We start from the raw sequence: 23,643 nt of genomic DNA on the forward strand, positions 1-23,643 counted from the left end.
GCTTTCATCACACAATCACTATTAATTAATTGTTAAATATGGATATTTGTTTGGAATAGTATGTTTATATTGATGTAGATAACACAACAAATAATTGCTTGCATAACCTGGCAACTTATATGTCCCATGCCGTATCAAACTATTTTTATATAAAACTACAATCAATTTCAATACATTTGAAGTGGCTAGCTGAGGTAATCTCTAAATCCAATCATAGTCCATTCAATTAAATCATTCACAGAATTCCGCAAACAAGAGTACCAAGCGAAGGCCATTAGGTGCAGCTGCAATCGAATCGGAGGTGCTATCTAATAGATTACCAAATCAGTTGGCGAGTTGGACCCCCCCGGCTAAGAATGGAGAACATTTCAATTGGTCGTGGATTAATCGTCAATAAATTAGCATGCGACCAAACAGGCAAAATCGGGCCATGGATAAGATTGGTTAAGTATGTTCGGTTTTTTTTCTCAATAAATAATGGCGTATCGTTTGGTTTATATGGCTGCTTAGAGACAACGGGCTTACTTATCGCCTTAAAGCCCCAGAACAGGTGTCAAGTGGCCACAAAGAACAGGTGTCTTAGATAAGACCCGTTTAGATCGGGAGGTATCTATAATTTAATATATAAAATGAAATCCCCATCATGGATAAGAAGATTATTTTTTCTGTTAGTTTCCGACCTGCCGCAATGTCAATTTATGATTTGCCGATAAGTCTCGGCCATTAAATATATCCCATATCTGTGCTTATACTCATATGCCATTGATTAGATATTCATCGACCGATTTAGCATTTTAAAAAATATTAAGAAAATAGCCCCAAAATTACAAACCAACGTTTAAACGATATCGTAAAAGATTTAAACTGAAAACTTTAAGAGGCATTCCTTTAGCTTTTTGTTTTTTGTTAAACAAGTCATAGGCTTTAAATTGCTTTTGTGCAAATCCATTGTTTACAGCTAAAGAAATTTTAAACAGGATTTCTGTAAATCCTTCAAAATAATGCTAAGCAAAGAATTTCTTAAGTCAGCAACTCCGATTAATCGTTCTTGTCCTCGAAATTGGAACAGAAGACTTTGTTTTGTAAATACTGCACGTTTTACAATTAAAAATTATAATTTCACTTCACAACATTGGAATTTAAAATGCTTAAATGGTTAGAGGTTCACTACTAATTTTAGTTTTTGATCAACTTCATTGTAGTTTGGTCAAAATCAATACAACAACGTTCACCTTTGGCTTAGGGCTACTTGAATATGCTAGTGTAGTACTCCTCCTCCAGATCGTACAAATCCATTGCCATTTCGTCCCGCAGTTTCATAAGCTTTTTGTCGCACTCGCTTTGCGTGTTTCTAAACAATTGCGAATTGTTTGTGATGGCCTCGTTCACAGAGTGGAAATCGTTGAGGATTAGGTACTGCTTGAGGTCGGCCACTAGCTTCATCAGGGACTCGCCGGCGCGAACTGGAAAATGGGATATCAGGATTAGAGGCTTACAGTTGCAGTCAAAATAATAGTAGTGGGACAACGTTAGGCGACCAAAAACATACCTATACGGCCTAGGACAACTTTATCTTTTAACTTATCATGGGTAATTGACATGATTTTAGTTTCTTAAACAAAAGTAAAACTGTTAATAAATCATTAAAATTGATTTTTCAATAAACTTGTAGTTAATAATTTTTGAAAATTTAATTTATATTAATCTGCACTTTGTATTGAAATAAAAATGCTTTAAATAATATCAAACCTTTTTTTTATTAAAAATTGTTTTTGATTTTTTTTTGTTATACATTTTTTGTATAATATTTTAAGAAAATAACTGTAAGTCTTAGTTTATCTCGATTGTTTACATGTTTTAAACACATTTACCTATGTTAAATGTTGATTTTTATATATTTTACCCAATTGATTTAAAGTATAAGCTTTACGAAAATATATTAAAAAAAAATTCGAAAACATTTTAAGCTTTTTTGACCTTAACTGTACAAGACAAGATTTTGAAGATTTTAGTGGGCTTACCCATATTGGCTGCGCGGACCTGCATTTCCAGAGCATCCTGTTCGCACTGCGTGGTCTTGGAAATCTGACTGTGACTTTCACGGCGTGCCAGCTTCAAAATTTCTGGGGGGTGGAATATCAGAATATTATTGATATACTATATGGAAAACTAATAACTTTTACCCTCAAAGTTCTCCAGCATGCTGCGAACGTCGTCTTTTAACCGCGCATTGTATGACTTGAGGAGCGCCTCCTTCGATTGCGGCAATATCGTTGCCCTGGAACCGCTGGCCATTATCCTAGTGATCCTCTGCCACCACTTTTTTTAATTCATCTACGTTAACTTTACAATTTATAAAGTTTTCGTTTATTTTGTGCAAAACGCCGCAATTTTTTTGTTTGTTTTGGTTCTTAGTGATGGCTCTCTCGAAAAACTATCGGTGGTTTCTCACTTTGCTATCGATAGTCGCTACTTCACTTTTTATCAATATATATACAAATAATTTTATAAAATAATCAGTTATTTTGTTCAACAATAAATTAAAACAACAACTATTTGCTCTTAAATATATTTTTATTTATTATAAGCGTTATTGAATCATTTTTTGAGGTTCTTAGGTCCTTTAATCTTTTATGTGTAAACATAATTACACAAAATAGTTAAAAAGTCACAAAAGTTGAGATTCTTCCGCATATTTTGAATGGCGCAATTACTTACAACCGACTACTAGCAATCGATAGTTGATTATCGTTCCACCAACAGTGACCAGTGTTGCCAGATCAAAAAACCCAATTAGACGCGCATTAAATCGGCATTGCCAGATCAAAACCCCAATTAGACGCGCGAATGTTTCTTTAAGTTGTGAATTTTGTTAATTAATTAAATAAGTGTTAAAATAAGGATGGAAACGCGTCTGGAAGTGCGCCTGCGGGAGCCCAATCCGTTGTTCACCCGCTGGCTGGAACGCTGGCTGCGGGAAGCGGAGCGGCGGCAGCAAAAGTCGCAGTTCAAATTGCGCCAGGCACTGGAGGCCCTGAAAAGTTACCCATTGCCCTTATCCAGTGGACGGGATTGCTCGATTCTGCGCGGATTTGGAGGCACCCTTTGCCAACTGATCGACGAGGAGTTGCGCCAGCACCGGGGCTTGCAATTGGTGGCCCGCGAGGAGGCGCCTGTGGTGCAGGAGCACTACGAGCAGCAGGTGCAGCAAGTGATCCGCCAGGTGCAGGAGCACCAGAAACGCCAGGACAAAAAGCCGAAACCCCGAAAGCCCACGAAAAAGGAGCTGCTGGAGCAGGCAGCCCTGGAGGAGCGGGAACGCGTTGTTGAGATGCAACCGGGTGGATTCCAATTGCTGCTTCTGGTGGACACCCAGGAGACAAGTGGCAAAAACAAGCGGGTTCTGGACCAAACGCGCAGCTACCTGGAATCCCTGGGGGCCCGCCATGAGGTGCGTCGTCTCACCATCGGCGACTTCCTTTGGATAGCCCAGGATGCACAGGGCAATGAACTGGTTCTGCCTTACATCGTGGAACGCAAGCGCATGGACGACCTGGCCTCAAGTATACGCGATGGTCGCTTTCACGAACAAAAGCACCGGCTGCAGCAGAGCGGGCTGGAGAACATCATCTACCTGGTGGAGGACTATGGGGACAATGAGCAGCTGGGCCTGCCACTGGACTCCCTGCAGCAGGCTCTGGCCAATGCCCGGATCCAAACTGGTGTCCAGGTGGTGCGCACCGAGAATCACTATCGATCCATGAGCTATTTGGCTGCGATGAGTCGTTCCCTGGGTCAGATCTTCGCCAGCAAGCGGCTGTACAGCGTGCAGCGCGGGACACTGGACAAATCCATTTGCGTGCTCACCGATTCTCGCCTGGGATTGCTCAAATTCCGTGCCCTTTACGAGGATTCCGCCAAGAATGCGCAGCTCACAGTGCGCGAGGTCTTTGTACAACAGCTGCTGCAGCTGCATTCCCTCTCCCTCGACCGGGCTATGTCAATTGTGGAGCGATATCCTACGCCGCGCTGCCTGCTGGACGCCTACGCGGAGTGTCCAGATGCCAAACAGGCCGGCTTGCTCCTCGCGAGGATCCCCTGCGGTCCACTGGAACGTCCGCTGGGCGAGAAGCCAAGCCAGTGCCTGCACGAATTCTACACCACGCACTTTCGTTAGAATTAGCAATTGATTTAATGGACATATCTAAAGTTATATACACAGGTTTATACATTAAGTGTGAGAGAGAGAGAGAGCATACGATTTGGACTAAGGTTCCCCCGTTGGACATTGACATTGAATAGTGTGATCTAGTCTAAGCCAATAATGTACAAGTCAGCCGCCTAGATGTTGCGGAAATGCCGGATGGCCAGGTCCACCGGCAGGTCGAAGTCGAATCGGGATAGAGCGTCGATGGAGCGCAACGAGTCCCGGAATCCCGTGCGGGCCACATAGCTGTTGGCCGAGTAGTACGTGTCCACCAGCTCGTGGCAGCTGAGGATCAAGTTCAGCCACTCCACCAAAAGACGCGAGCTGTTTGCGAAAAGAAAAAGGCGGTTTGAATGAAAGAAGTAAGACCACAAGATCATAAGGGTTAAAGTCTACCTCTTCTGCTTTAAAGCTTACGAATACAAGATATACATTACACATAAATATTGGAAAGGAGAATTCAGACTGTTGTTTCTTAAATATTTATTTACATTAAATGTTTTTGGGCCTAAGATTCGCCATATCAATTCACATTATTTAAAAACCTTTTAAATTTTGGGTAAAAAGTTGGCCGTATAAATATGTTATATATATTTAAATAATATTGAATTAAGAATTTTAAAAAAACTGTTAATTTTAGTAAAGTAATGTATATATATACTTCGAAACTGGAATTTATAATACTAAAATTTTTGGAAATTTTGTTTAAAAAGTTTAACTATAACTATAAACATTTTACTGATGAAGACTTTATTAAAAACCGATTGCACTTTAAATGTGAATATGGGTAATGCCTGAAATTATGCTTTTTATAAAAAAATTTTAAATAAATAAAGTATTGCATAGTTTAGGGCCTGCCATTCATACTTTAAAGACTTCTAAACTTGAAATATTTTGAAACTGTGTTGTGGTTTCTCGAGAATATGGGTAAATACCGAAACTGTGTAATTATATATTTATGCACCTATATAATTGCACAGTTTTGTAATAGAAGACCTTGTGACTAACTCTGTTTTGATTTCCCAGCCTTCGTGGACAACTCATATTACTCACTTGAGCCCGGCGCAGACGAAGGCCTTGAAGTGGGCGTTGTTGCTCCGCTTGTAGGGCCGGTGCATGGCCAAAATCATGCCCACGGCGCTGAGCAAACTCTGTTTGGCGGTCACCGCCTGGGCGTCCACGATGTCCAGCTGAAAGCTCTGCGACAACTTACGCGCTGGCGTGTTGTTGTACTCCTCGCCGTGCTTCAATCGATAGTAGGCCATCACCAATTCCCAGGCATGCATGGCCCTGCCCAGGCCGAGCAACTGCTGCGATCGCGAATCTCCGCCACCACCACCTGCCGTCGTGGCGATCAGCGGAGATTGGGAGCCAGGATGCAGACACCTCATGAAGGGCACCATCAAACTGGAGGCAGCCGATTCGGCTGGGATGCGCAGACCATGTTGGATTAGCTGCTGCAACGTGCGGGCAAAGTTCTTACGCACCACCGTCGTCAATTCGCGGCCAATGGTGGCTATCGAGTCGCCGCGCATGTGCGCCATCCGGCGGCTCTTGCCCCCCGGCTCCTTCTCCCACTCGAAGTTGGAGTAGCTGATGTCCTCGTCGGAGTCGGAGGATATGGCTCCGCCAGACGCATACGGAGCCAGCTCGTGGCCAGTTGGCACTGCTCGCCGGCAACGAGGCGGCATGGTGGTCAGCGCTCCATTCTGCGAATTGATCACCACCGGATGACCAGCTGCCGAGGAGGAGGAGGTGGACTCCGCCTGCTGCTGACGCAGGGCCCGCTTGATATTGGCCAACTTCTCGCGATCGCAGCTCAAAGTGGCGGCCAGTGCGGCCACCTCCTGAATGTCTACCTCCAGCTGGGCACGCAGATCCCTAAAATGGGTGAAATATCAATGTCAGGTTGGTTTTCATTGCTGATGTGGTGGTGGAATTGAATATATCTAACCATTATATATTAAATAATTAAGGACACTAACCCAAACTTCTCAACTCTGAGCAACTTGCTTTTTAATTTTCAAATGACCGAAAGCCACTAGACATTTGTCTGTTCTAAACTTGATCAAAACTTTAACAGATGGTAAACCAAAACTGCAAAGGCATTTGTTTTCTGTATTTCAATGTCAAATGTTCATATTCGTCTGTCCGGCTGTCCGTTTCTAAACAAACTAGTCAGTTAAACAGTTTTGGAGTTATCTGCTTGATAAATTCCCAAAATCTGTATTTCTATTGCAGGAAGTAACAAGCCGTATCAGATGCATATATAATTAAGCTTCCATTGGAACAGAGGGGAAATGTTATAACTTTGCTGTTTTTCAATTTACTTTTCTTACTTTAAAAAATTTAAATGTGTAACTCTTAAATCATTATATTTTTGTCTTTATTTTTAAAAAAAGTTAAAAACAATTTTTTTAAGTTGTTTTTCCGATTGTTTCTATGTGATTCCTGTAGTGGAAAAAGACTAGTTTGCTTTTTAACGAACAGACGGAGGGATAGACATGGCTTTATCTCGACCCTTCTCTTTATGACGCTAATAAGACCGAGTACCAAAAATTAAATTGAGCTTTTTTTTTTCATCGCTAAGGCAAAAAAAAAAACTTCATTTAAAAAACGTTACAAAAATGTTGGCCCTTTTTTTTATATGCTTTTTTTTTTGGTTTTGGGAGCAATTTTGGTAGCCCGAATACCAAGCCTAATCCAAATGAAATTGGTTTTTACCTTTTAAGATCGAGGGAAGTCAACAATATTAAAATTAAGTTTTTTCTTCATCGCTAATTCAAATTTAATTTGCTGTTGGCCCTTCCTCTACTCTACTGTATTGGAATGCTCTTTTGAGCACAATTACTACAATTATAATATCCTCTGCAAGGGTATAAGTTGACCTTACCCCCAGTGGTTGCCCTTGTGCGTCTTCTTCAGCAAGTTCTGCTGGAATTCGTCGTGGCTGCGTGGCTTCGCCAGATGCGTGCTGGCGAACATCTGCATGAGGATCGAGGCCTTGTCCAGCAAACCGTGTGCCTTGCTGTGCAGGCTCTCGTTCGGGGAGTGGTTGTGGGAACGCGGTCCTCCGGACTGCGACGAAGGCTGCGGAGCTGGAGTGTTGGCCATGGCTACGGGGGCAGAAATCGCAGCTGCCTGCGAACTGCGTGCCGTCTGTTTGGCTGCATAGCTATTGTAGGCCCCGGAGAGGAGCTTCAATCGATCACCGACGGATCCCTCGACCGCATCGCACTGCAGGAAGGCTATGAAGCGCTCCAGGTCGGTGATCTGCGTCTTCAGCTGGGCCACCAATTGCTCCTTCATCTTGAGCGGACCCACAAACTCGCCAATGGCATTGTCGACTTGGTGCCTCAGCTGTTCCGTGCTCAGGGCCGGCAGCTCGTGCTGCTCCACCTGCAGATTGAGCTTTGAGCGCAGCTCGTCCAGAATGAACTTCTGCTTCTCGAGCATTACATGCTGCGGCAGAATGCCGGGCTCTCCAGCTTCGTAGGCAATCTGTTCGAGTTCCGTGAGCTGAGATTTCAGTTGCTTAATCAGCTGGCTATCGTGGGTGCCAGCCTCCGCCTCCTTGGATTCCTTGGGCTGCACTGCGTCCGGAATGCCCTGGAAGGCAAAGTCCTCGAGGTCGCGCAGCAGCTGATCCCGCTCCTCCGTTGGCGCCTCCACAATCTGGCGAACCCGCAGCTGGACGTGGGCGAAGTGGGAGGTCAGGGCCAGCAGCGAGCTGGTGAGCAGCTCCTGCTCCTCCTCGATGCTTCGCAGACGAGCCAGTTCGCTGCCAGTTTCGGACTTTTCCCCGTTTCCCGGCTCCATCAGTTCGCAATCCACTCCCGAACTGGCGCTATTCGCATCATCGTAGTTGGCACCCAAGGGAGACCAGCGTTCGCTCAGTAGCTCCTGCTGCTCCTGTTCCTGCTCGACCTCCACTTCCACTTCCTCCTCCTGCTCCTCCTGCTCATCCTCCTCATCTTCTGGAGAAACAGCACCAGCTGGCAGCTGCTGGCCTTCGGACGAATCCTTGGGCTCGTGGGCATCCTGCAACTCCGACATTTTCATTTCCATATGGAACCACTGCACCAGGGGTATTGGCTTGTTTTATTTTGCCCTCCGCTTTTTTCCGTGTTTTCAAATGCTCTCGAGAAAAATCAATCGCTGGCTTGTGTTCCGCTTTCTGTGCCAGCTGGCCCAGCTCCTCTGCTCTCTCTTTCGAGAAAGTTTTGGGTACCAACGGAATGTATGTTCGTTGAAAGACGATGAGCGCGCTGCCAAGGTTTCTGACGCACTGCCATTTTCTCCCGAGGTTTTGCATTCAGGGGTGGAAATTGTAGCTTTAAGTTGCTTTCGATGAGCTTCACTATGGGTTGTTATCCTAAATGCTTGCAAAAGCTTTCATACTTTCATAGCATTCTAACATTTAGGGTTTTCCTTTTGAAATTCTGGGTTTGGGTTCAAAGGAATAGATTTTAAGGGCTTTTATCTTTTGAAACCTTTAGAAATTGTCCTTAAAAAAGGCTTTTCTTCTTTAAGTTTTCATATTTGACATTCATGTGAAACGGGTTGACTTTTTTAAATTCGCCAGACACTGGGTTCTTAATTTTTGTGGTTTAATAGAAAATATTTAGGCCCGATAAATTTAAAGCTTTGACATCATCGCAAGCCTTCAGACAACGACCCTAAAAAAAAGCTTCTCTTCTTTAAGTTTTCATATTTTAGAACTCAAATCTCTAATCTTTATATTTCTAGATTTCTGCGTATGTATAAAAAGTCTTTTTTTTAATAATGATAAATAAGTGTAATTTGTTGATATTTTAAAAAATCTTAAATATTGTTTACCTTTCTGCAAAATCATCTCATAATTAGTATTTTATATGGACTTCTTTTCTTTTTCAATGGTCAGTTATATACTTTAAAGTTATAATCTTTCTTTTTAGGGATTCTAGTAACAGGATTTCAGAAGTGTTGTCTTCCTTATTTTAAGCAACAACTATAAGGGTAATGAGTTTGGTTAGTTTCCGCCTTGTTTTATTTAAAAAAACTTTTTTCTTGACTTGGGAGACCTTTTTCTAGAAGATAGTGCGTTACTTAAGCTTTTGAGAATGGTTTAAAAGCTTTTTTAAAGCGTTAACTATAAGGGATATAACGTATACATATATCATATAAGTTTAATGTCGCTTTGGGCCAACGATAAAGTCACATGAACTTAAGTTGGGTCCTGCCCTATTTAAATTTATACAAAACTTTGTTCTTAACTTGGACACCGAGCTTTGTGGGAGCTTAAAAGCTTAGTCTCAGCTAAGCTCAACAGCTTCTCACCACTCCCCTTAAAGCTCGTCCCAAAGTTGTCCGAAAGTACCGAATTTCCCACTCAACTCAAAGGGCGGGGACTCATGAATCAATGACAATTATGACCTACATTAAAAGCGTATGAAACGTTGACCGCAGCGGGGAAAACACCCTGCACACCTCCAAAAATATAAAGTGAAATCCCCTGCCATCAACGAGTGCTTCCTGATAAGAAGCTGGCGGAGATTAAACCGCAGCAAACAGCTCTGCGGTCTGGTTCCCCTGGCGCTGACAAGGCACCTTATCAACTACCGGCTGATGATGGGACCGATAAGTCTGTCAAGTGTCTGACACAGCAACCATGGCGGTCATTTTGGGGTCACCCCGCAAAACAAGCCGAATCAGGCACTCAAAGAACAAAAAAAAACATCTTATCAATTAAGGCGACAGTTTAAAAGGTGTTTTATTATTACTTTTTTAAGAAATAAACACCTAAATTCTGTCTCTTTAATAGGAACAAATGTAAATGTGCATGCTTTATAGAAATGCAACTTGTGTTTACAAAAAAATAAGACCCATTTTGAAATGGTGCTTTATTATTACTTTTTTAAGCAATAAACACGTAAGTTCTTTAAAAAGCTTTATTGCATTTACTTTGTTATATATAATATAACTAAGGCTTTAAAAAATGTTGTAACCATTAGTAGGACAATAAGGTGAGGCTGTAAAATCTTAGAAAACAAGTATAAGCAGATTGCCTTTAATAGAAAATAAAAGTACAAAATTGTGTAAATATGTATTTGGGGTCATACTTTAAAGGAATATAAGAAAAACGATATCAATTAGCAAGGTATTATGAAGACGAGGCTGTAAAATCTTAAAACAAGAAAATAGAAGATTGTTTTTAGTCTATTCTTGTGGCAAATGTTGATGTTGATTTCTTTGTAGTAAATATGAGTGCAAACAGATATTGTTGTCATTCCAAAGAAAGGCAGTCAAATGATAATGCTTAAAGTATTTAAAGACATTGCTGTTAAGTGTATGTCTCTTATTATGCTTTTTCATTTGAAATACTTAAAACCTTTTTAACTTCTTAAGTTTCCGTACCCATTGGTGTAAATCACAAACGCTTTAGAGTGGTTACAACTTATTTATTATAAAAAAAAATATTTATAAGTGATGGAAAGTAATGTAGTAAAGAATTTTATCGAGGCGTCAGATTGTGCTTGCCACCATCGATGGGAAACAGTGCTCCGGTGGTGAAACTGGCCTTGGAGCTGGCCAAAAAGGCCACGGCCTCGGCGACTTCGGTGACATCGCCCACACGGCCCATGGGATGCGATTGGATGGCCCGCTGGAGCACGCCATTATACTCCTCGTCGACGATGCCGATGCTCTTGTGGATATTGGTAACCACAAAGCCGGGATTCACCGAGTTCACACGCACACCCTGCGGTGCCATTTCGAGGGCCACTATTTTGGTGAACTGATCGAGGGCCGCCTTCGAGACGCCATAACTCAAAGCACCGGCAAATGGACGAATGCCCGCACAGCTGCTCACATTGACCACGGCTCCCTTGGTCTTGAGGAGATGCGGCAGCACCGCCTTCGTTAGCAGAATGACACCACGCAGATTGGTATTCAGCACCGAATCGAACTCCGAGATGTCCAGATCGATGAGGCCACCTTTGCCCAGGATGCCGGCATTGTTCACCAGCACATCGATGCGTCCGAACTTGGCCAATGTCTGCTGGACGATCGCCTCCGCGTCCTTGGTCACATCGGCCACCACAATCTCCGCCTGCGTGCCCTTCAAGTTATTCTTCGTGGCCTCCAGATTGGCCACATTGCGGCCCACCAGCGCCAAAGTGGCACCTTCTCGGGCCAATACCTGGGCAATGGCGGCTCCAATGCCGCTGCTGGCTCCCGTCACGATCACCACCTTGTTGCTGAGACTCATCTTGAACGACTGGTGGTCGGTTCCCCTCCGCAGCTGGTATTTATGGACGCACCGATAAGATTACACCCGCATTTCGGGAAAAAATAATGTGTTATCTGTGATTACCGGAAAAAAAAAATGGAAATTTCACACGTTAGAGAGAGTGCGTTTTATTAAGAGCATGATTTGTTTGTTTGTTTTATTTTTAAAGAGATTTATTGTTGATTTTCAAGATGCCGTAAAATTTGATATTATGAATTATTAAAATGCTTAAAAAATACATAAATAACTTTACCCATTTGAATTATTGATTTCGAAGTGACATACTCATAATATGAATTTTTGAAACGCTTCAAAAATCCATCTGTACACTTTATCCATTTAAATTTGATTTGGTCTTGATTAAGTTCTGAATAAAAATACATAAAAATAGAAAACTCTCTAAATTGTGGATTATTAGTTAAAATGTTTTTAAATACTTAAAAAAAATCTATAACTTTATCAATTTATATTTGATTTTGGATTGTGTTATAACTTTTTGAAATTGTGGGTTAATTAACCTAATAGTCTGGTTCATTTGTATTTTAGCTATTTTTAAGTTTTTGGTCCTACAATACAATTTTAAAAGTGTTCAATTCTCTCTTTTATTTCACTCAATATCGCGTCATGTTGCTCAAATGAAGTAAACAAGATTATAAATGCTGATTTTGATGCCAGATTTATAGTTTCCTCAGAGCTAAGATGAGGAAAATTCAACATTAAGCTTTGAAGTGCTGAAGATATTTGGATATTTTTATACATTTATTTTCTAGCAGTGTGAGCGTGACGTTGGTTGTCCGTTGCTCTCCGGAAAAACAACCTGTAGAGGTTCACCTCGGGTCTGCGAGGGTCTTTATCGATGCTCTAGCATCACATTAGCAGCCGCCTCCGACTTGGGGTTTTAAAAGTCACCGAGGAGCCGAAAGTTTTTAATTAAAACTTTCCGTCGTGGCTTGTTCTTGTCTCTGATTTCAAGCATTTGTGAAATCATTCTACCCATATCGCTGGAAGTCGAGCCTCCAAACGTTGAAACTTCAAGTTTAGCGAACGGCGCCGTTGTCAGATAATTAGCATTTCCATTTAGGTTGAGTGCACGCTCGTATATCAACGCCTTCAAGCGAAGATAAGGCTCTCAGCTCTCGGGGTCTCGGGGTCTCCAGCTGGAGGACATTGGGAGCGATTATGGTACAGTAGAAGTTCAGTAACTCAAACCTCCATTATGTGTCCGCAGATAAATGGCAAAATGGCCATTTGAGATGTCCAGGATAGCACAAACCACTTAATTTATTTCAACTTAAAGACTTGGTTGACTTAGCGCGGCATTTTCGTTTCCGTTTCCATGGAAGAAGAAGTCGCACTGTAAATGTATATAGTATAGAGGAATTTTGGCCCTTAAGTTGGACTGGTGTTTTTGGCACTAATCGTTTTCCTTGTTAAGCGATTCTCTCTGGTTCGCCAATTACTCAAAATCTATGACTGAGTGGATTAATTAATTAAAATGGCAAAGCAATGCAGCAGGCCCAGTGGCAAAGCAAATTTATATTATTCCCTAAATCCTATTTTCGTGCCTATCATTTGCATCAAAGTGCTGTTTGTTGCTTTTAAGTGTTTTAAATTCTTGAATTTAAGATGAAAAGGATTTGTGTTTACGAAGCATGATTTATTTAAAGATTTTAATCAATAACACTGTCGAATACAAGGGGGCCAAGTGTTTGTGTCTTCATTTTCACCACCGCTGAACGAGGGGATACTCCAGCCTCGAGTCCTTGGATCTAAACTCAATTTGTCCGGGGCGGAATTTCACAATGTTATACTTGCAAGCGTGATAATTCCGGGCTGTCAATTTCTCCGAGCCCCGCCTGCATTTCCTGCTTGACTTCTTGTGCACTCACTTTAAACGCCAACTTAGTGGCAGGACATCAGAGAGCAGAGCAGAAAACAGGAATTAGGAATCACAGCCAGCTGTCCCCACTAGCAACCAACTCAAGGATGCATTGATAAGTGCCAGCGGTTTATGGAAATTGATGGAGAGAAATTCATGTAATTGACAAGCGAAACGAAATTGCATACAAATTACTTAATCCTATAAACTTTCAATCTAAAATAAATTAACTTTTAATTAAGCCAAGGCTAAAAGGACACAACAAACAAAAAAAACAGGAAAAGAAAGGCAATCGAAGCTTGAATTGCTTCAGCAATGACCTTAAAATTCAGCTTGTTATTGCTTTAATTAGTAAACAATAATAAAAAAAAAGGTTTAAATTAATATGTAATCAGAACAAGAGTGTAATAAATGCGAACACGAAAAACTAAGCTAAGAACTAAGTTGAATACTATGTACAGTGCAGTGGAATGAAATCTGAGTTTGAAACTATGTAGTTACGGCAGCTCACTTCAAAGCAGCCTTATTTTTTAGCGGCAAAAAGGCGGCCATCAGGCAGCCAGCTGAAAAGAAAAAAAAGCGATGAACGATTAGGAATCAGCATGGCAAAAACATTTCATTTAAGCAACTTACCCAGCATAAACGAACTGATCATCAAGAACGGGGGCACACAGCCCAATCCCATCAGTGCCGGGAAGAAAATGTTGCCCAACAGCGAACCCAGACGACCGAACATCATTTCCAACGAGACAATCATTGTCCTAAATGGATTTAATATTAACCAATAGGAAATATAAATTACGAAATCGTACAAAACAACTTACCTGAGCGAAGTGGGAAAGAGATTTACTGAGGCACTGATCACCGAAGTGGCCGATATGCTGCCCATGGTCACAAAAAGCGAAGCAATCGCCACTGTGGATATCGCTGAGTTGGACCAGTACATCATAATGGAACAGCAGCCGGCAATGAAGAGTCCCATGGCTAAAATTTCAAATAATAAGTATAAAAGGCATATTAAATCTTTTCTTTGATCGTTTTGGAATACTTCGATTTAGTACATATAAAAACAGTGTTGGCAAAGGTATTAGTTTTTAGGATCTAGGTTAGGTAAAAGGTACAAAAAAGGTAAAAAATACACGTTTTAATTAATTTTTTTTTATTTTAATTTAATCATTTTGAGGTCAGTAGGTCTTCGCAATTAAGTCTTGTCTATTAAAAGTTTATAGTATTCAACTATTATATTACCTAGATACCTAACATAGCACGTTTTTAATATAAATAAAAATCTTTACCTAAGTCAGGTAAAAGGTATTCTAATATTTTTAAATTACGTAAGGTAAAGGTGCCAATAAATTGTACCTAGGTACAAGTAAGGGGTGTACCTAGCCAACACTGTATAAAGGTAGGCTTCTTTAAAACCGGATACCAATGGGTCAAGTTATGAGCTCTAAAATGAAACTAAAATACTTACTCATGATACGCTTGACGCCAACAAGGTTAACTAAGAATCCAGCCAGCATATATGCCACAAATCCAGCACCAGCCACGATCAGATTGTTAGTGTATGTGGAGGCGGTGATATTCACATGGCACTCGACATCGGGATCATTTCGAGTGGCTGCCTCCAGTTGGTTTTGGGTACGATTTACACTGTACTCCAGAATACTGCATATGCTTGTCGACTCCGACTTTCCGTCCATCAACAGTTCGTACTCGTTGATCGAAGCAAATAGTTGTGGCAGCCACAACCGCATAGTGTTTTGTCTAAAAGGGGAGATTATTTAACAACTAACTTGTATGCATTGTATAGAATTATATTTAATATAACAAGATGACCAATTTAATGATTTTTCATTTATTTTGGACCGAATATGAAATATTGAAAATGTCAAAACGATTATTTCAAGAAAATTGTTTTCACATTATTCACTTATCATCACGATATGATTAAATTAAATTTCAATTATTGAGGTTTAACTCACCCCAACAGCACGCAGAAATTGAGCAAGTACACCCAAAGAGATAGGCCCAAGTAGGGTTTAGTGAAAAGTGGACGGAGCTGGGTGAAACCCGATCGCAGGGAGCTCTTCTTAGAATCCTGACTCTCTGGATCCTGGGCCTCAGCACTTTCGATTGGCAGTTTGATTTCTGTGGGCACACTCTTTCCCTCCTTGTGTTTTTTCACTGGAACGATTACTTCATTGGCCAGCATTTTATCTGTTAGGTAGTTTTTTTTGATTCGGGATTAGTTATTTCATCAAGGCTAAACACTTTTTACATACTGGAAACGAGTCCTTGGGCTTTCGCGAGTTAAGATGGTAAATGAATTTGAAGGCATCCATGGCCTCCTGGTTGCGTCCCTTGGACATGAGAAACTTTGGGCTCTCGGGAAAGAAAAAGAATAGCACAAAGCTCAGGAGACTGGGTAATGCTGTGATGGCAACGAAAATTTGCCATGATGTCACTGAAAACAAAAATTAGGTTATTTGATCAGTTTCTTAAATCTTGTTCTCATTTGCTTTTTTGCCTTGGTTTTTTATTATATATTTTTTTTTATTTATTTTTTAATAATTAATATTTGAAATACCAAAATGTCCGTACTTAGTTCCTTTTGATTTGCTTAATTGTCTGAGGTATTCCTTTTTTTTGTTTTTTTTTTTAAATTTAATCTTTAAATAACCAGAAAATCAGTAAACAGAAAATCATTAATGCTGGCTTTGGTGTCTGGAACACTTGTTTGGTAACTTTATTATTTGTATACACCAACTTTCTCTACTTTATCAACTTGATCTATGTCATAAAGTGTTTTGGCTTTTGTCAAACTTATCGTTTGTTTTTTAATTTTATTGCTACCTGGCTAATTCACTTGATCTAAATCATTAAAGCCTCATATATTTAGATAGCTATAATAACTTGAACGGCGCGTGGAGTTAAAGTATCGTCTGACTGATTGCTACCATTTGGGAAGGGGCCTTCCGCATCATCAGCTGCTATCACTTATCAGTTATCTCCGCCTATCGCTGACCTTTCCACAATTAAACACGTAGTAACACGCTTTGGAGACTTGACTTGACTTACGCGACAAAGTCCAGATGTGGAGGCTCCACGTTTGGGGCAATATCAGCATGGCCAAGCCGGGCAACGTAAGCGTGGCAATGGAAACATAATGCCCACCACCATCATGATGCGCTGACGATGCTGCCGTCCATGTAGTTCCGTCAAATAAGCCATTAGCACGGCGAAGGGACCACTCATGCTATGTGATGTGTGACACATCGAGATTATATGTGTATAGCATTATTGAGATTAGCTACCACTTACCAGAAGCCTCCCAAGTACTTAAAGACCATCAGCTGGATTCGATTTTGACTGAGGGCCCCGCCCAACACACAAAACGTATCGGCGGCATAGCCCACGATCAGGAGATTCCTTCTGCCCTTCGTGTCGGCCAGGTAGCCCCACATCACCGCCGAACTGATCATGCCCGCATACGTTATGGCATTCAGGATGCCCTTGTCCAGCAGGCTCAACTTCAGGTCACACTCGGCGCTGGGCAGGATGTAGGACATGGTGGAGGTTTCGTAGACGGTGCCCATTGCCGCTGGAACGGCTGCGACCAGCAGCAGGATGTTGAACATCCCAAAGCCAGCTGAATCAATGGCTGTCTCAAAATCCGCCGCCCCCGCCGCCGCTGCATCTTCCTGCTGCTCTGGAATCTTGGGCAACTTGGTTTCCGATTCTCGGGACTCTCGAGATTCACTCATTGTGGCGAAGTTTTGTGCTCGGATCGCCTTTGCTAACTGAACTTGAGGCGTTGGACGGTTACGTTATATCTTTCAGTCAGCGCTGGGGCCTCAAATCATTTCTGTTTGACAATGGCCGAGAGAAAAAACAAGCGATGCTGATGCAGATTGCGAAAATCTAGAGACTTAGGATTACCCTGCGACATAAAGAGTCCATTGGGCAAGCAGTTGAAGTTTTTTTCCTCAACCATTATTATTAATGAACTTTCTAACGAGTCAGTTTGGAGATTCCAAATACCCTGCATAAGAAGCTACTGGCCAGTAGTCGCAAAACCCACATTTTAAGGAGGTGACCCCTCCTCAAAACCTCCATTTTCAAAAGGTGACTTCTACAAAACCTGCTTTCCGAAAAGTTGACTCGCCAGTTGACCTTTTCATCCATCAACCCCTTACCGTTTTTGGGCAGGCATGAAAACAATTAAGCGCCTCCCTGTTTATTTAGCGGTTTTATGGGCTCCCCCATCATCCGCAACATCAACAGTATCAACAGTCTTGTCGTATATGTGATCACTCCGGCTGCGACTGTCCACGCGAATGGGAGGTTTTATTTGCACCGTGATTCGGTTTACTGATTTGTCGTTTCCATTAAATGTAGCCCACTTTTGGGTATATCATTTCGTTAGGAAGTTCGAAAACGTTTTAAAAGTAGGGAGTGTTTTTTATACCACTAAATATATTTCTTGTTAAAAGTTTGGTTTATAAAAGCTAGGAAGGTGGAATATTTATAATAAAATTAATTGCTCTCCATCAGTATATACTTTAAATTCAGTATAAACTTTAATATTGTGTATTTACTATAATATTTGGTATATACTTTAATACTTGGTATATACATTAATATTCAGTAAAACCTTTAATGAAAAGAATAAATATTTTAAAAACTCTTTAAACTTGAATAAATGTTGAACTCTTAACACCGCTACTTATTTACATATTTTAAATCGCATTTAATTGTGTTGTGATGAAAACTTGGGGTTAAACATTCAGTAAACCTCTTTGAATGGTATTTTAAAGTCGCTATTAGTCAAGTTTGCCTTGGCACCTGTTTTGATAGCTGCTCCTATGACGACATGGCAGTATTTCTCTGATTTACGCTGGCTCCCCGTTTCCCATTCCATTCTGCATTCTACATCTGCCGGCTTGGCAACCGTTGTCGTCATCATCGGGCTAAACTAATTGCGATGATTACGGGTTATGAGTTGGTTTCCCCTGCGAAACTTTTCGGGATTACGATTACTCATGTAGGAAGCTTAGGCTGTGGTCTGGTTTGTTAGGAGCTGCTCTGGTTTGGTCTGGCTTGCTGTTCGTCGTGTGCTGCTATTTGTTTGCACTGAATCTGGCCGAAACTCGCACCGTGGGGGCTCGTGAAGTCTCATGTGGCATAGATCAGGATTTGATAGTAATTAAGCGGGCTTCGAGAGAAAGAATCTGGAAAATCTAGCAATTAGGAGGCGCTTAGTCCCCATCGGGTAGCTTAAGTCGCAACTTAAAGGACACATAGTATGTATTATCGTTTTGATGTTGAGTAATATGACTTAAGGCGCTATATTATTTGGTTCGGCTTAATGCTTAGTTGGGGTAAACACAGAGTCAAAATAATCTTAAACAGTGATGATTAATTGTGGGTCAGATAAATCATTTCCAAGAACATTTATCAAATGCCTTATACTGGATTTATAATGCAAGTTTCGCAGAAAAGTTTTAAGCAGACAAGCAGTATTGAAAGCAAGCAGTTCAAGGTTGACAATAGTGTGGCTGCACTTGTTCCACCTAGTCAGTTGAACTTAAAACCAGTGCCAATAGACCTTAAATACAATTTCTCTTTTATGGTTTTTACCTGGTGATTAGCATCTGAAATATGTAACGAGAAATGCTTTGTACCAAAGATGGCTTGTTTGTGAATTAAAAGTTAAAATCCCTTTGCCAGAGACATTCCTGTAGGGATTTTGTAAAATTCAGGTTGTCTTGCAGCTGCACAGAATAATTCATTCATGATGCTCGACAGCATTTAATTAAGATAAACAAGTATTTACCCAGCCAGAGAAGTATTTAAACGACCAAAGGGAAGGCGTTCATTGAAAAGAAGCAATCCAAACCCTTGCATCGCCTTTTTCTGAACTCCGCCCACTGTATTCCGCAGGGGGCCATGACCATGCCCAGTGGCCATAAAATACATGACGAAATCTAGAGTCAAGACTGAAATTTTTCCACGCTACAATTTGTTTGATTTCATCAGCTACGGATGCGAAAAGGCGAAACAGATTCTTTAGGATGGGTGATGGTGGGGGTGTACGCAAATTTCATTGCGCTATTATCTAAGTCAAACAGAAGCGGACGGAGGCGAGCGCCAAAAGTTTTTCACCTCCGACAATCGGGGCGCCAAGTGTCAAGGGGGTGAAATTTGTTTCCAGAGTGGGATGTGCACAGAAAACAAATTGTTCATATTATCTCATCTAACCGAAAATCACGAAATTGTCTCAAACCGAAACAGAATAGAACTATTTAATTACAACATAAAATGGCCTAGCAAGTTAAAAGTCCCATTGAAAAGGTTAAAAAGGACCAGGCTATTATTTTTTTTATATATTGCTGATATTTATTGGGTTTTGGCAAACCCATATTATCAATACCTACATTGGATGGTAATACAGAACTAGCTTGGGTTTTCAAATCAAAGATTTACCAAAAAAAAAATTTGTTTTGTTTTTATAGACATTGTTTATATTTTTCTGAAAGAAAACTTTTAGGTGCATTTGTAAATTAATTTAAAACCCTCGTCACCCCATTATCTGAGATTGATACATTTTGTCAAGATATCATTATTCATTATTTTCATCTTATGATTATAATCATATAATATTAACATTGAAAGTTCAAAACTATATTTACAATCATCAAGTGAATCACATTGTATACATTTTTTTGTAGGTGTAGTGCTGTTAACGGCTTTGCCTTTTGGACAGCGTCACAACTTGGCAACAAATTGGACTTTTGTTTGTGTTTGTTAAAAGGCTTAATTTGTTGTGCTTTCGGTCTGGCTGGGGAAACATTATGAGAGAGTGTGGAAGGGCTGCTTTCAGTGGGTGCTTTTCAGATGGTGTGATGGGTGGATGGGTAGTGGGTGGTGGGTGGTGGCCTGACGGCTAAAGTGCTTCAAATAACTTGTCGCTATGTCCAAGGTGTGTTTGTGTTGAGGTGTGTCTGCCTAAATCAAGCTCAAACAATTTCAACTATTTGAATTGCCGTGCCATGGCAAGAGCATTAGAGAGGCGTCCACACACACGGTCCCTGATTACACTGAACGAAATGATCACCGTGCAATTAATTAATCTACCTACTAGACTAGATATCGTTTACGATGCTATATTTAATATACACACGAGAGGTTAAGCTTTTAAATTGAAAAAACTGTAAACAAATTATGACGGTCAGTTGAATGATGTAATGAAAACCACTGTTTCTGTAATTAATAAATCTTTTTCACACATTACAATAGAGGCATACCTTTTACTCAATTAATAGCAAGTTAAGATAGCTGTTAATATCAATTCAAAATTAATTACCATTTAAAGTAACCATATAAAAACCGTTTAAATTTTTTTTTATGTAAAAGAATTTTGAAGTTCAATTTTATTGTCTGCTCCCTTTCATAAAGTAAGTTTATTATTTTGTGCACAAATTTGTATGGAAGAGAATTACGTTCGTTAATCCGCTTAACATGAAATGTATATACTTTCCTCTTTTCTTTTCATTCTTTCTTTCGCGGAAAAAGCTGCGAATTTGTGTGAATAATTGTTAAGGAAACTTAAACGTTGCCCTTACAATTAGAATCAAATGGCATTTTTAGGTTAAATCTAATTTTTTTATTCCTCATTCAGGGATATAGAGAAATTTCGAAATTTAACAGGCTGACAGGATTTATAACGCGAGTCAGTATGCAAGCAGTTTTAAAAGCAATCAGTTAACTGCTGACAATATTGTGGCTGCGCTTTTTTCAGTCAGTCATTAAGACCTTAACTAAAAAATAAGCATCTGCTAGTATACATTTTTTGCAGTGTTCGGGCAACGCACACACGTGCGTGGGTGCATGTGGCACTCAGCTGCTAACGACGTGCCCAAGTAAATGTCAAACTAATGCCCGAGCACCGCACCGCACCGCAGGAGCCAGGATGCCAAGCCACGAACCCACAACCTGCACTTCCATCGCCATCTCCGTCAGCCCCTGCCCCGAATTCCCCCGGTTCCCAAGTTCCCCGTTTTCCCGATTTTGGCCCAACCATTCCACCGCAAACTATCGACGGCCATTGCCAACTCAATAATGTAATGTCCCTCATCGGCGCTTTAAGTTTATGTATACCGACCCATTTCGACGATGTTCCTTGTTCCCAATCGTTAATGTGTGCAAATCAGAGATGAGCTTGAGTCCGTGGTTCGTGTTAAATGGAGCTATATCAATTTTAAATTGCACTTCTAAGACGTTCTTGAATGGGTGCAATAGTATACTTAAAAACACTCAACACACAGCTCCTTAAATGTTGCGAGTGTTGTAATGCTGATATCCTAGTGCCTTATAAAAACAAATAACAAATAAATAATTAAAGTTCACTCTAGTTTTATAATATTCAATACCCCTAAAAGGAATTAAAAAAAGTCAAAGTGTGTCTGAACTTTATCCAGCGAGTCAATGCATTTAAATACAAGTGTCCTGGAATTAATGACTACTCATAAATTTAACAATTGTGACAACTGATTTTTGGAACTACCAAGCCAAAATAAGTAATGATTGGTTGGCAATCTATGTAAATACCTGTTAAATCAAATTAAAAAGGTCTAGTAAAACCTTCTCTATCGTGTCACGCCCTCATCACAAATGGGAATTAGTGCGCCCCCTTCAGAAGGTGAAAAGTTTTATGCAATTTATTGCATTTAACGCCCTCGAACACTTAGCGACAATCCGGGGGCCCCGAATCAGGTGTGCGGTTGAGTAAGATTCTGTGTTGTGTGCCGGGAATAACACAATGCCATCGGGGAGAACTGGAGGGCGAAAAAGCGATGCAGGGCTTACCTTCACCCAGTGAGTAAGCGAATTAATGCGTGGACTATTAGCATAGCAGGTGGCAGCCCTTGCGTGTTACCTTTAACTTTCACCCATTTTCCGATACCTGTTGCTTGTTGGATGTCTTCAGGGCAGAATGGTTGAAAGCCATCCTTCATCGCTCCTGTTGCTACGTCGGTTAGTCGGTGCGTCAGTCTGTCAATCAATCAATCATTCCATCGAGCAGGCCAGTTGACTGGCGCGTAATTGGATGGTTAAGAGAACTTGCTCACTTAATCTCTTAAACGGCAGTTTGCCTTCGATTGTGTGATAACTTTATCGAAGTCGCATAATCAAACTTTATTTGCCCCCACCGATTTCTTTACGCTCCTGTGAACGCTCCCCATTGCTTACTGCATTTTCATTTTAATTCTCAGCTCCACTGCGAGAAAATACTGCTTGTCATTTAACCTCGAAGAGTCAAAAAGGACAGTTTTGGATAAAACAATTTAAATTTCTTTTTTAAAGTTAAACAAATTTAGGCTTCAGAATTCGCGTAATAGCACTCACTTCTTTAGTTTTTTTTCACTTAAAATAAAACTCATTAAAGCTTAAGAATTCGCGTAATAGCACATTCTTCTTGGGATGTTTTTAGTTCAATTGACACATAAAATATATAAGCGGTCTAAGAAGGCATTTTAAACGAAAACACAAAGTGATGGAAGATATTTTTGATCAGTGTGACTCTCTTCTTTTCCATCCGCTAAATGTGGCTGTCAACACTTTGTTGTGTGTTTGGGGCTGTTCACTGCTCCTGCTCCTGTTGTTGGTACTTTGATGAGCTTAGGAGGATGTTAGCATCCGCATTCGCATCCGCAAAAGCTTGTTTCGAACGGCAACTAACGGTAACGGTAACGGGGAACGCTAACGGGGTAATCGCCGGTAATGTCCGCTCAAGGCTTAGCCCCTCTTCTCTACTCATCCCGGATCGCCATCATTTCCATTTCCATCTCCCTACCATTTGAATTTTCGTTTTCCTTCTCGCTTTGCCACTCGCATACAGAGAAAAAAAGGATCTAAAACAAGATCGACAATACGAAAATGTAAGTTTCAGTATTATGTACTTTTGGACACAAATATGATATGGTAAAAAAAAACTCTAAATGTTTTAACTGCTTACAACCTAGTTACCTGTTCAAGCTGCCACATAAAAAGCGGTATACTTGTTTATTATTAAAGTTTACTCATGTATGGAATCTAAAAGAGAAATAAATAACAAAACGTGAATCTAAAAGAGGGATAATTATCAAAAAGATTACGAATTTGTACCAATACTTACTTTAAAACTTTATTTTTTGATTGTTTTATTGAATATCAAAGAAAAATGAATCTAAAAAACTGATAAATATCGAAAAAATAACAAATTTACACTTCTCATCCTTATAC

The 23,643-nt window shown here is 40.6% G+C and overlaps 5 protein-coding genes across 5 annotated transcripts; 1 reads left to right on the top strand and 4 right to left on the bottom strand.

Annotated features, from left to right (window-relative positions):
- Positions 1-1,174: 1,174 nt before the first annotated feature.
- On the bottom strand, positions 1,175-2,429 carry LOC128264424 (mediator of RNA polymerase II transcription subunit 22). Its single transcript, XM_052999870.1, has 3 exons — positions 2,184-2,429; positions 2,022-2,123; positions 1,175-1,463 (listed from the first exon to the last, which is right to left on the bottom strand). The coding sequence occupies exons 1-3, from the start codon at positions 2,293-2,295 to the stop codon at positions 1,246-1,248; spliced, it is 432 nt and encodes a 143-aa protein (XP_052855830.1). The 5' UTR covers positions 2,296-2,429; the 3' UTR covers positions 1,175-1,245.
- Positions 2,430-2,779: 350 nt separating this feature from the next.
- Positions 2,780-4,211, top strand: LOC128264416 (crossover junction endonuclease MUS81). The gene has a single exon (XM_052999861.1). The coding sequence runs from the start codon at positions 2,903-2,905 to the stop codon at positions 4,175-4,177; it is 1,275 nt and encodes a 424-aa protein (XP_052855821.1). The 5' UTR covers positions 2,780-2,902; the 3' UTR covers positions 4,178-4,211.
- A 130-nt stretch (positions 4,212-4,341) lies between these two features.
- On the bottom strand, positions 4,342-8,484 carry LOC128264414 (RUN domain-containing protein 1). The gene is made up of 3 exons (XM_052999860.1): positions 7,101-8,484; positions 5,261-6,088; positions 4,342-4,531 (listed from the first exon to the last, which is right to left on the bottom strand). The coding sequence occupies exons 1-3, from the start codon at positions 8,273-8,275 to the stop codon at positions 4,342-4,344; spliced, it is 2,193 nt and encodes a 730-aa protein (XP_052855820.1). The 5' UTR covers positions 8,276-8,484.
- Positions 8,485-10,626: 2,142 nt separating this feature from the next.
- On the bottom strand, positions 10,627-11,486 carry LOC128264418 (3-oxoacyl-[acyl-carrier-protein] reductase FabG). The gene has a single exon (XM_052999863.1). It carries the CDS (start codon positions 11,454-11,456, stop codon positions 10,701-10,703), a length of 756 nt encoding a protein of 251 aa, XP_052855823.1. The 5' UTR covers positions 11,457-11,486; the 3' UTR covers positions 10,627-10,700.
- Positions 11,487-13,166: 1,680 nt separating this feature from the next.
- Positions 13,167-17,164, bottom strand: LOC128264419 (synaptic vesicle glycoprotein 2B). The gene is given in 9 exon segments (XM_052999865.1): positions 13,167-13,919; positions 13,990-14,117; positions 14,181-14,340; positions 14,831-15,123; positions 15,342-15,576; positions 15,638-15,823; positions 16,438-16,518; positions 16,521-16,615; positions 16,681-17,164. Coding segments are annotated over 9 exon segments (1,677 nt in total). The 5' UTR covers positions 17,124-17,164; the 3' UTR covers positions 13,167-13,863.
- Between the last annotated feature and the right edge of the window lie 6,479 nt (positions 17,165-23,643).

The sequence above is a fragment of the Drosophila gunungcola genome, unplaced genomic scaffold (assembly GCF_025200985.1).
Source record: "Drosophila gunungcola strain Sukarami unplaced genomic scaffold, Dgunungcola_SK_2 000070F, whole genome shotgun sequence".
Classification (NCBI taxonomy): Eukaryota; Metazoa; Arthropoda; class Insecta; order Diptera; family Drosophilidae; genus Drosophila; species Drosophila gunungcola.

Excerpts from the sequence above, each read along its gene's own strand:
- LOC128264418 (XM_052999863.1), bottom strand. The coding sequence starts at position 11,456 with ATGAGTCTCAGCAACAAGGTGGTGATCGTGACGGGAGCCAGCAGCGGC.
- LOC128264424 (XM_052999870.1), bottom strand. The coding sequence starts at position 2,295 with ATGGCCAGCGGTTCCAGGGCAACGATATTGCCGCAATCGAAGGAGGCG. Across the intron at positions 2,124-2,183 it reads CATGCTGGAGAACTTTGAGG|AAATTTTGAAGCTGGCACGC; the intron begins GTAAAAGTTATT and ends TCCACCCCCCAG. Across the intron at positions 1,464-2,021 it reads GGTCCGCGCAGCCAATATGG|TTCGCGCCGGCGAGTCCCTG; the intron begins GTAAGCCCACTA and ends CCCATTTTCCAG.
- LOC128264414 (XM_052999860.1), bottom strand. The coding sequence starts at position 8,275 with ATGGAAATGAAAATGTCGGAGTTGCAGGATGCCCACGAGCCCAAGGAT. Across the intron at positions 6,089-7,100 it reads CACAAGGGCAACCACTGGGG|GGATCTGCGTGCCCAGCTGG; the intron begins GTAAGGTCAACT and ends CACCCATTTTAG. Across the intron at positions 4,532-5,260 it reads TTCGTCTGCGCCGGGCTCAA|CTCGCGTCTTTTGGTGGAGT; the intron begins GTGAGTAATATG and ends TTTCGCAAACAG.
- LOC128264416 (XM_052999861.1), top strand. The coding sequence starts at position 2,903 with ATGGAAACGCGTCTGGAAGTGCGCCTGCGGGAGCCCAATCCGTTGTTC.